Raw genomic sequence first — 12,024 nt, forward strand, 5'->3', positions numbered from 1 at the left:
GGGCTCAATCCCATGACCCTGGTATCATGACCCGAGCCAAAGTCAGGAATCAGACTCTCAACCGACTGAGCCACTCAGGCACCCATTAATCTTTTTTTGATTGAAGTATAATTGACATACAGTATCCTGTTTCAGATATACATGGTAGTGATTTGATATTTTCATAAATTACAAAAAGATTCCCATGATAAGTCTCGTTACCATTTGTCACTATACAGAAAGTTACTACAGTTGATTGACTATACTCCCTATGCTGTAGATTTCATTCCTGTGACTTAATTATTTTGTGAGTAGAAGTTTGTACCTGTTAATCCCCTTCCCCTATTTCTCCTGCCTCCACCCTCTCCCCCTCCCCACTCTGGTAGCCAACAATTTGTTTCCTGTGTCCATGAGTCTGTTTCTGTTTTGTTTATTTGTAAAATGCACCCTTCTCTTTTTTTAATGTTTATTTATTTATTGTGAGAGAGAGAGAGAGGGAGTGGAGAAAGGGAAGAGAGAGAAGGAGAGAGAGAATCCCAAGCAGGCTCCATGCTCAGTAAGGAGTGGTGTTCTCAGTTTCACTGTGAGATCATGGCCTGAGCCTAAATCAAGAGTCGGACACTCAACCAACTGAGCCACCCAGGTGCCCCTAAAAATGCATCATTCTTATTATTTTTTTCTTTTTTAATGTTTATTCATCCCTGAGACAATGCAAGAGAGTGCAAGCAGCAGAGGGGCAGACAGAGGGAGACACAGAATCTGAAGCGGGCTCCAGGCTCTGAGCTGTCAGCCCAGAGCCTGACGCAGGGCTCGAACTCATGAACCATGAGATCGTGATCTGAGCTGAAGTCAGACGCTCACCCGACTGAGCCACTCAGGTGCCCTTCTTATTTTTTTTTAATGTTTATTTTTTAGAGAGGAAGGGGGAGACAGAGAATCCCAAGCAGGCTCCAGGCTGTCAATGCAGAGCCCAGTGTGGGGTTTGAACTCCCAAACCATGAGATCATGATATGAGCCAAAATCAAGAGTTGGATGCTTAACCAACTGAGCTACCCAGGCGCCCCCTAACTGCACCATTCTTAAGCATACAGTTTTCATAAGTACATTATATCAAGATTTAACATCTTTCTTTTACTCTGAAAGGTTACTCTTTTTCTGTTATTCCTACCACCACCATAACAAAAGGTTACCGCTATACTGATTCTTAACCATTGATTAGTTTGATTTCTATTGCCATGGATTAGTTTTGTTAGTTTTAAAACTTTACGTAAACTTCAGAACTTCATGTAAATGTATATATATGTGTGTATTCTTTTGTATCTAATTGCTTTTGGTCAGTACACATACACACACTATCGTTTTTTAAATCAACTTTATTCAGGGGGGGTCTGGGTGGCTCAGTTGGTTGAGCATCTGACTTTGGCCCAGGTCATGATCTCGTGGTTCGTGGGTTCGAGCTCCGCGTTGGGCTCTGTGATGACAGCTCAGAGCCTGGAGCCTGCTTCGGATTCTGTGTCTCCCTCTCTCTCTGCCCCTCCCCTGCTCACACTCTCTGCTTTTCTCTGCTTTTCAAAAAGAAATAATTGTAAAAAAAAATTTTTTTTTAAATCAACTTTATTCAGGTATAATGTACTCACAATCATATGCATACAATTGAAGTAAACAGTTTGAGGTTTAACGTACACATCTGTGTAATCATCACAATAGAGAACATTTTCACCACATTCCAGAAAGTTCCCTTTTGCCTCTTTGCAATTAATCCATGTCCCCAACTCAGTCCCACACAATTTCTGATCTGTTTTCTGTTGACATAGATTGGTTTGCCTTTTCTAGAATTTCGTAGAAATAAAATCATACAGGACACTCACTTTTGTCTCTGTCTTCTCTTAGCCAAGGTAATATATCAGTAGTCTTTTCTTTTTTATTACTGAGTAGTATTCCTTATATGAATATACCACAGTTTGTGTATCCATTCTTTTATTGATGGCCAATTGGGTTGTTTCCAGTATTTGGCTATTATTAATAAGGCTGCTGTGAACATTCCATTCCATTCCATTCTATGTGTAGACAGTGTTCTCATTTTTCTTGAGTAAATACCTAGAAGTGGAATTGCTCTGTCATTGGGTAGGTGTACGTTTAACATTGTAAGAATCTGCCGAACTTTCCCAAGTGGTTGTTCCATTTATACTCCCACCAGCGGTATATGAGAGCTCCAGTTGCTAACGCTTGGCATTATCAGACTTTTCTTTTAACGGGTATTTATTTTGAGAGAGAGTATGCACATACAAGCAGGGAGTATATGTTATATACTATATTCTTAAAGTAAGCTCTCCCAAGCAAGCTCTGCGCTGTCAGTGCAGAGCCCAATGCAGGGCTCGATCTCATGAACTGTGAGATCATGAACTGAGCTGAAATCAAGAGTTAGATGCTTAGGGACGCCTGGGTGGCTCAGTTGGTTAGGTGTCCGACTTTGGCTCAGGTCATAATCTCACGGTTCGTGAGTTTGAGCTCCACAACGGGATCTGTGTTGACAGCTTAGAGCCTGGAGCCTGCTTCGGATTCCCTCTCTCTCTGCCCCTCTTCCTGCTTGCGCTTTGTGTCTCTCTCAAAAATGAATAAACATCAAAAACAACAACAACAACGAAAGAGACGCTTAACCAACTGAGCCACCAGGTGCCCCCAGACTTTTTAGTGGGTTTCTAGTGGTATAGTATTATTTTTTATTATTTATTTTTTTATTATTTTTAATCCATGAAAAATTTGAACCTTATTGAAGTATAAATTACATAGTCACCCGTATTTAAAGTGTGTAACTTGGTGAGCTTTGCCAGTTGTATATGTAGTGAAAGCACCACCACAGTAAAGATAATGCTTTATTTCTACTACCCAGAAAGTCTTTTCCTCCACAAGCGTCCTCATGCCCTTCTGCAGTCCTCCTCCTAGTCCCAGCTCAGGCAAGCACCTGTCTCTTTTCTGTATGTTAATTTGCATTTTCTAGAATTCTGTATTAATGAAATCGTATGATAATACACTCTTTCATCTGGCCTCTTTCAGTCAGCTTGATGATTTTGAGATTTGTTCATGTTATCAAATACCGTTGACTCTTTGAATTGCCCAAGTCCACTTACGTGGGTTTTTACATTACGGTACTGTAAAAATGTATTTTCTCTTCCATATGATTTTCTAATATTTTTGCCTCTAGCTTACTTTAAGAATATAGTATATAATATATATACTGTATACACAACATAACGAACTATGTGTTAATCGACAGTTAATGTTAATCCTTTAGGCTTCCAGTCAGTAGTAGGCTATTAGTAGGTACATTTTTGGGGAGTCAAAAATTATGCATGTACTTTCGACTGTGCAGAGGGTCAGCAACCCTAACCTCTATGTTGTACAAGGTCAACCATGTATCAGTAGTTCATTATTTTTGCTGAATAGTATTATATGGATAAACCACTTTTTGTCTACCTGGTTACCTGTTGATGGACATTTGGGTTGTTTCCAGTCTTAAGAATAAAGATGCCACCAACATTCATGCAGAAGTCTCCTACAGTTTTGCTGATGATTCTGTTAAATAGTGAGAGAATTGATATCTTAACAATATTAAGTTTTCTGATCCAAGAACATTATATTTCTATTTTTAATATCTTTCATCAGTGTTTGGTGGTTCTCAGTGTAGAGGTTTTATACATGTGTTAAATTCATCTCTAAGTATTTCATGTATTTAATATAATTATAAACGGCATTATTTTCCAATTGTTGATTTCTGGTATGTGGAAATACAATTGATTCTTTTTTTTTTTTTTAACCTATACCACAGTCCACCATTTCACCTAATGCTATTATCTTATATGCTTTTGCTTTACCCAGTAGAATTGTTTGAAGGAAGAAATTTGCTGGTTTTGGACTACTTAACTTAAATTTCTTAGAAGTTTCTTACAATTATTCTTATGTTCCTAAATTGGTATACTATGAAACAATTTAAAAAATAATTTGTGTTGAAATAACTTTAAGAAAAGTTGCCAGACTACTACAAAGAACTCCTATCCCCTTCACCAAGATTTCTCATGTCCTTGACTGTGTTTATTGAAGTGTGGAGACTCTCAACCTGGGTCTGTCTGATAAAGCAGATAAAGCTAGGATACATATATAAGTATGTATATATTTTTTATATATACGCGTATACTCAAAGCTATTTATAATTGTATATATTACACAGTTTATCACATATATATAATATGTGTATATTTTGTATTAGCACTTTGTACACTTCTCCTTAAAGTCTACCTTCTGCTATTGGCATATACTCTTTTTTTTTTTTAAGGTTTTATTTTTAAGTAATCTCTACACCCAACATGGGGCTCGAACTTACAACCCCAAGATCGAGTCACATGCTAGGGACACCTGGGTGGCTCAGCCCAACTCTTGATTTCGGCTCAGGTCATGAATTCACAGGTTCATGAGATTGAGCCCCACGTCAGGCCCTGTGCTGACAATGTGGAGCCTTCTTGGGATTCTGTCTCTCCTTCCCTCTCTGGCCCTCCCCTGCTCATGTGTGCGTTCTCTCTCTCTCTCTCAAAATAAATAAATAAACATTAAAAAAAGAAAAAAGTTGTATGCTCTACCTACCAAGCCAGCCAGGTACGCCAATCTCATACCTACTTAGCTACAACTTCACGAATCTCTTCCTCCTTCCCTCCAACTAACAGTAAAAAAAGCTACACCTCCTCTTTTCTGAGATAAATGCCTCCACACTGGCTTTAAATCTCTTCTTTCCCTCATTTCTCTCAAAAAGGAAAGGAAAAGAGAAATGGAAGTCTTTGCATCCTCTTTTTACTTACCAACTCAAATTTCTGTTTGTAGAGAATATTACAGTTCTCCATATATGGTGGGTTAGGAAGGGCAGATTAGCTGTTGTACCACCCTCTCCCCCTTCCGCTGCTCCCGTATCCGATCCTCCTCGCCTCCCTCCCACTGAAGTCAGGACTCTTAGGATTAGCAATATGAAGATAAGCCAGGTAAAACTGAGGCATCAGTAAGAAAGGCCCTAATGGTCTTGCTACTATATTGGAAACATCACATTAGAAATTCTTATATTAACTTTTTGAAATATAGCATTTACTTTGTTTTCTGATTATGATACAAATGCATGTTCTTTTAAAAAGAAGACAAAATACACAAGGGAAAAAACTCACCTACCACTCATAGATAGACTCTGTTAACATTTTGCTGGATGTTCTTCAAGTCATTTTTTTCCCTCTATATATTTACTTTTATTTAATTTCTTAATACTGATAGCTTTCATTTTTATGATAAGCAAAAGTGAATGTGCCCAGCTAACATCTCAGATAGCGGATTCATTTTTTGAAATTAAAAAGTATTGTGTATTTTTTTTAAGTGTTTATAACCTTAGCTTTCCTTTGTCACATCATTTTCTTAAAAGCCAAGATACATCTGAAAAGTCTCAGGATTGTGATATGCAGTTTCAAGCCAAGCGCGACTTCCTAATGAGCGGTTTGCCGGATTTGCTGAAACGACAGATTGCAAAGAAAGCTGCTGTATTAGATGTGTACCTTGCAGCGAGTACTAGTTTCCAGAGAGTTGTCCACGTACAACAAAGAGATGATGGTGAGTTTATTATAATTAAATATTTTTAAATGCAGGGCGCCTGGGTGGCTCAGTCAGTTCAGCGTCCGACTTCGGTTCAGGTCACGATCTCGCAGTTCGTGAGTTTGAGCCCTTCTTGGGCTCTCTGCTGTCAGCCCGTCAGCACAGAGCCCACTTCGGATCCTCTGTCCCCCTCTGCCCATCCCCTGCTTGCGCTGTCCCCCAAATAAATAAATATTAAAGAAAGTATTTTTAAATGTTAGAAGAAATATGAGAGTGTAAGTTGACTTGAAATGAGGCTAAAGTTTAAAGATAATTCTTAAGGAGATTTTAGTGAGAATTTGCAGTATGTGTTTCATTGTCTATTCCTCAGTCCTGGACTCCCTGTACTGCATATGGGGTGTCAGGGCAAGAGAGCCAGAGGCATCCTCAGCCCTCACCACCTTATGCAGCGAAGAGCAGGCGTGCGGGCGGGACCTCAGGTGGATGTTGTTCTCCAGGGAGGCACTGTGTTCCCAAAGGAAGGCAGTGGTCTTCACGCATGCAGCCTGTGTGTGAACAGATCACCTGTAAGACTTTCTCAGAGGAGCTCCAGCCCTGTCCTCGTCCGATGGGCTGTTGAATGTGCAAGGGAGTTGTTTGCCTCCTTTCCAGAACAGCTTTTCCTCTCTCGTTGCATCTAAATCCCTCCTGGAGCAGGTAGCAAGTAGCTCCACACTCCAGTTCACCCTTTCCTCATATACACCGTGCACAAGGGTGAGCTGTTTGCACAAGCCTTCTGCACGGTGGTCTTAGCTTGATCAGAACCTGTTTCTGGTTGGATTCAAATGCTACCGCAACCACAATCTTACTTGACTTACATAGTTTTTAATTACCAAAAGTGTACAAAGCTTTATTTCTTTTCCTTGTCGTTGCTCCTACCTAGAGCGTTTTGTGTGTGTGAGTGTGCACGCTCGCGTGCGTGCACAAAAGCATTTGTATTCTTCTCAGCTGGCTTTGTGGTTTGGTTTAATGCACTCCTTCTACTCCTAAAATATGCTCTATGTTCTCTTCTTTCTTTTTTCCTTTTGTGTTTCTGACCTTGATAGCTTTTCGGTTTTGTTCAGCCTCCCATTTGTACAGGGAACTTCCCAGCCAGCCCTTCTGGTGATATTCTTCTTTCTCTTTCTTCCTCAGCTCTGCCATTGGCCATTCGGTGGACGAAGCCCTTCTTGTTATTTTCACCAGTTCAGTTTTATACAGCATATTCCAATAGTATATTCAACTGTAGAAGTTAGTTATACGTTTCTTCCCTGATTTTGATCAACATTTTCACCAGAGTGCTACTGTAAAACTTATCATATGTGTTTGTGCATCAGGAGATGAAGCAAGCACAGAGACAACCTCTCTCTTTTAGAGCCTGAAGAGTTGGGGCACCTGGGTGGCTAAGTCAGTTGACCGTCCGGCTCTTGACTTTGGCCCAGGTCATGATCTCACATCTCGTGAGTTTGAGCCTCTGCGCTGACCGTGAAGAGCCTGCTTGGGATTCTGTCTCCCTCTCTCTTTGCCCCTCCCATGCTTATTCTCTCTTTCTCGCTCTCAAAATAAATAAAAATAAACTTAAAAAAAATAGAACCGGAGGAGTTAATCACACATTTATTTACTGGTATGCCAGGTCTGCCCTCAGAGTTCAAACCTTAAACCAGGATGCAAACTGCCCCTGAAATTCTTACCCCTAGTAGCAAGGGTTGATTTCAAAAGAAACGAAGTTTGCTATCACTTGGTTATTTTAAACAATTGGGAAGGAAGACTCAATATTTTTATTAATTGTATTTGTTGGAGGAGAGGAATTTGGTTTTTTGAGTTTTGGTATTTTTGTGTTAACTATGTAGCTGTCAGGTCTTTTCACGTTTGCGTATTTGGCATTCGATGTAATGAATGAAGATAATTAAGACCTTTGTTTTCTGTTTTGCTTTAGGATGCCATTTGTGGCATTTGAAACCACCCACTTGCCCTCTCTTAACCAAACTTAAAGAACTGGATACTAGAGTAATAGATCTCTCAAGATGTGTTCTTGCTCTTGGTGAATTTTCAACATTGAATTCAAATTCTAAAAGTACTAATTCTGCTGTTGTGGTAAGTACCAGAGATCCCGGCTATTGTATGGTGTTTCCTTCATATCTTCAGAGGGAAAGCAAACAGATATCTGCTACTGTGGCCTAAAGTTCTTTTTTCCCTGGAGTCCAGTTTTAAAGAATAAATCCCAAATGAGGTAGACATCTCTTTTAAATATTCCTGGAGCTTTAGAAACATTTTAAGAATTAATGGTAGCCAGGGCACCTGGGTGGCTCAGTTGGTTGAGTGTCGGACCTTGGCTCAGGTAATGATCTTGTGGTCTGTGAGTTCGAGCCACACGTCAGGCTCTGTGCTAACGGCTCAGAGCCTGGAGCCTGCTTTGGATTCTGTGTCTCTGTCTCTCTCTGCCTCTCTCTCTCTCTCTCTCTCTCTCAAAAATGAATAAACATCATGGGGCGCCTGGGTGGCTCAGTCGGTTAAGCGGCCAACTTCGGCTCAGGTCATGATTTCGCGGTCCATGAGTTCGAGCCCCACATGCTGACAGCTCAGAGCCTGGTGCCTGTTTCAGATTCTGTGTCTCCCTCTCTCTGACCCTCCCCCGTTCATGCTCTGTCTCTCTCTGTCTCAAAAATAAATAAACGTTAAAAGAATTTTTTTTAAGTGAATAATTTATTCATTTAAATTATATGAAATGATTTTCATATTAATTAAGTCCCTAAAAATCTATGCAAATGCAGCTTTGCTGTTAAGGTTTTATTTAGTCACTGAAGCTAATCCTACATTAATATTGACTAGTTATCGACAGAAGATGGTTGGTGACTAATATTAATAGACAATGTGGGGGGCACCTGACTGGCTCAGTGAAGCAGGCGACTCTTGCTCTCAGGGTTATGAGTTCAAGTCCCACGATGATGATCCCACGGGTGTAGAGATTACTTAAAAAAAAATCGAAACGTCTTTAAAAAAAACAATGTGGGTCCATTATTGAGCTTTTTTTTCTTTATTGCAGTTTGTGGAGAGAAGGAAAGATTTGACTGAAGAAGTAAGAAATGTTTTGCTGGAGGAAATTAGGTGGTCAAATCCCGAATTTTCTTTGAGGAAATATTTTTCTTTGCTTCTTAAAAAACGAAGTGAGCACCAGGTACTTTCTGAGTGTCATCGTAAACAAGGTTAGTGATAACTGTTATCATTTACATTAACATTTTGTTTTTGAAAACATTAAGACTTGGTCTTTGACTCTTGGAAGTCCACTGAGAGGATATTGCTTATGGTTGGCAGGGAAAATTGTTCAAGTGTATTAAAGCATCTTGTTCAATGCAGTGTTGGCCCCTGCCATTCTCCACAGGTACAAACTCAAAGACAGCTTTAATTTTGTTAAAATATTAATAGTTCATTTAAGGAAAGCCTTAAGTGAGATCATTTGAACTGACTTGCCTTTATATAACTTGTACAAAAGGCAATCTGAATAACACAATATCCTGCTTGCTTTCAGTGGCCCATATTTGATTCTTGCCTCTTCATTTTGTAGTAATAAGATTGTTGGATATTTTGAAGTGATATTAAGATTTTGGATATTAAAATTTGTTTTTTGTTAATTAGTAAGCGCATGCATTTCTCTAACTTCTGAAATAGAAAGTCCACAACTCGAACCTGATGTGAATCAAAAAGAAACCAAAAGGAAACGAGTGGAAACGGAAATTCAGAAGTCAAAAAGAAAGAAGCCAAACGAGTATTCACAAAGTCCAAAAAAGATAAATGGGAAACCAGAAGAACTTGACAAAAGAAACAACTCCACTGGGATAAAGCCAGACTCTTGTAAAGGCCTTCTTTCTAAAACATCCAGGAAGAAACAAACTGCTTCGAGTACAACATGTAAAATAGAAACAGAAGCAGTTGAAGATTCTGATGTTCTGATAATAGATGATGGCAAAGAGCCTACATCAGAAAGATCTCCTGTTCCTGGTAAATTAGATCTTCTTCCTCTGGGCCTAGAACTTTTTTGTTTTCTCTTCTTGTTCATTTTCTCTTTAATATATGTTCTTTGCGACATTCAAGCAATATATGTTTATAAAACAAGAAGTGGAAGCCTTACTAATTATAATCACATTCTTACAGAAAACCACATTTAACAGATAGGTGTTTGGTCTTTGATTTTTCTGTGTGCTTTTTAAACAACCTGGGATTATATCTCTTTAACATGTCTCTGACTTACTCCCATTTGGGTTCTTTAGCTTTTTCAAAAATATTCTATTGAATTGATGAATTCGTCCATTTATGTGGCTGAATGGATGTTTTAACATTTGTATAGAAAGTCTCCTCTATCATTTTTTTAAAAACTATTCATGTATCGGGGTACCTGGGTGGCTCAGCTGGGTGATCATCCGACTTCGGCCCAGGTCATGATCTTGCAGTTCGTGGGTTTGAGCCCCACGTCGGGCTCTGTGCTGATAGCTTGGAGCCTGGAGCCTGCTTCAGATTCTGTGTCTCCATCTCTCTCTCTCTCTGCCCCTCTCCTGCTCGTGCTCTTTCTCTCTCCAAAAATAAACATTAAAAAAAATTTAAAAATAAAATTATGTTCATGTATCTACTCTGCTGAATAAACTGTAGATTCTCTTACTCCACAAATCCCACTGGGGTTTGATTTTGCATTAGTGTATAGATTAATTTGGAGTGAATCGGCATGTTTACCACATTCAGTCTTCTCAAATGGGAGTGTGGCACATCTCCATTTACCTAGGTTGACTTTGTAGGATATTTTAATGTTTCTTTTCAGGGATCAAAGGATGCTTCACAAAAATTACGCTGCCTTTATTCTTTAGATTATTTCCTAAGAAATAATAAATTCCTTTTCATATATCATGTTTTTTTAGTGATTACTTAAATTTTAAGCATGTACTTCTATTTTTTCATAATTTTTTGTAAGTAATCTCTACCCCCAACATGGGACTTGAGCTTACAACCCTGAGATCAAGTCACATGCTCTGCTGACTGAGCCAGTGAGGCACCCCTAATTGAGTACTAACTTTTAAACTTTACTTCTATGAGACTTTATGGCAGTTAGTTTTTTGGGGTTTTTTGTTTTTTGTTTTGCTAATTATTTTTTTAGTGTTTATTTATTTTTGAGACAGAGAGAGGCAGAGCACAAGCAGGGGAGGGGCAGAGAGAGACACACATAGAATCCGAAGCAGGCTCCAGGCTCTGAGCTGTCAGCACAGAGCCTGACGTGGGGCTCGAACTCATGAGCTGTGAGGTCATGATCTGAGCTGAAGTCAGACACTTACCAACTGAGCCACCCAGGTGCCCCTATGGTGGTTAGTTTTTAAGGGGGAAGAATTGATATGAAGATATGAAGAATTTTAAGTGTAATGTTAAGTTTTGAAATTGCCCTTTTGACATTTTGTAAATATAAATACTGTACAAATATTCATTGTTTACATGAAACAATAATGTAAATGTGTAAAAATATATGCTTATGTTAAGGAACAATGCTTCAATGTATATGTTTTGCTTTAGATTCTGGAACTGAAGACATGCTATGGACAGAAAAGTATCAACCCCAGAACTCCAGTGAGCTCATAGGCAATGAGCTAGCTATAAAAAAATTACATAGGTTGGTAAAACATGTAAAAGAATTGAGAAATAGTTTTACATTTAGTTTGTTTTGAATCTAGTTTGTTTAGTTTGTTTGAATCTAGTTTTACTATTTGTTTTATTTATACTAAAATATAGAAATTATAAAGTATTACTTGTATGATAAAATCTTTGTAAAAAAGAAAATTAAGAAAAACATGAAAAGTAAATATCCTTCTTTTCTATTTCTACTCTCTAGAGGTAACAACTATTAAAGGTTTCTTGTAGAATCTTCCAGAAAAAAATTTATGCGTATGTTAGCTCCTTTCTTCCTAACAAATAGGGTCATATTACTACAAATTCAGGTCCATAGTCCTTTGTCCACAATTCCCACATCCAAAAAAGTTCTGAAAATTAAAAGTTACTGACTTACGGTTTTTATGGATCCCACTTGGTAGGAGTTCATACCTTTTTAAAAAATTTTTTTAACGTTTATTTGTTCTTTGAGAGAGAGAGACACACAGCGCAAACAGGGAAGGGGCAGAGAGAGAGGGAGACACAGAATCTGAAGCAGATTCCAGGCCCAAGCTGTCAGTACAGAGCCCTATGCGGGGCTTGAACTCACAAACCACAAGATCACGATCCGAGCTGAAGTCAGATGCTTAACTGACTGAGCCACCCAGGCGCCCCTCATATCTTTTTTTTAAATAAAAACATTAAGTGATTATTTTGTAATACCAGAGACCCCAGAGGGGTATTGTGTTATGTGTGGTATATGTACCAAATTACTTTTCTAGTATCTAAAAA

The 12,024-nt window shown here is 38.7% G+C and overlaps 1 protein-coding gene across 3 annotated transcripts in view; it reads left to right on the forward strand.

Moving 5' to 3' along the window:
- ATAD5 (ATPase family AAA domain containing 5) overlaps window positions 1–12,024 on the forward strand; it is a 45,360-nt gene that overhangs the window by 14,945 nt on the left and 18,391 nt on the right. For all 3 annotated transcript variants that reach the window (XM_007076190.3, XM_042967067.1, XM_042967068.1), the window contains exons 7-11: window positions 5,429–5,613; window positions 7,550–7,707; window positions 8,657–8,816; window positions 9,280–9,609; window positions 11,161–11,257. In XM_007076190.3, coding sequence (XP_007076252.2) covers window positions 5,429–5,613; window positions 7,550–7,707; window positions 8,657–8,816; window positions 9,280–9,609; window positions 11,161–11,257 — 930 coding nt within the window. The remainder of the gene's footprint in view (window positions 1–5,428; window positions 5,614–7,549; window positions 7,708–8,656; window positions 8,817–9,279; window positions 9,610–11,160; window positions 11,258–12,024) is intronic.

The sequence above is a fragment of the Panthera tigris genome, chromosome E1, assembly GCF_018350195.1.
Source record: "Panthera tigris isolate Pti1 chromosome E1, P.tigris_Pti1_mat1.1, whole genome shotgun sequence".
In the NCBI taxonomy this organism is placed as follows: domain Eukaryota; kingdom Metazoa; phylum Chordata; class Mammalia; order Carnivora; family Felidae; genus Panthera; species Panthera tigris.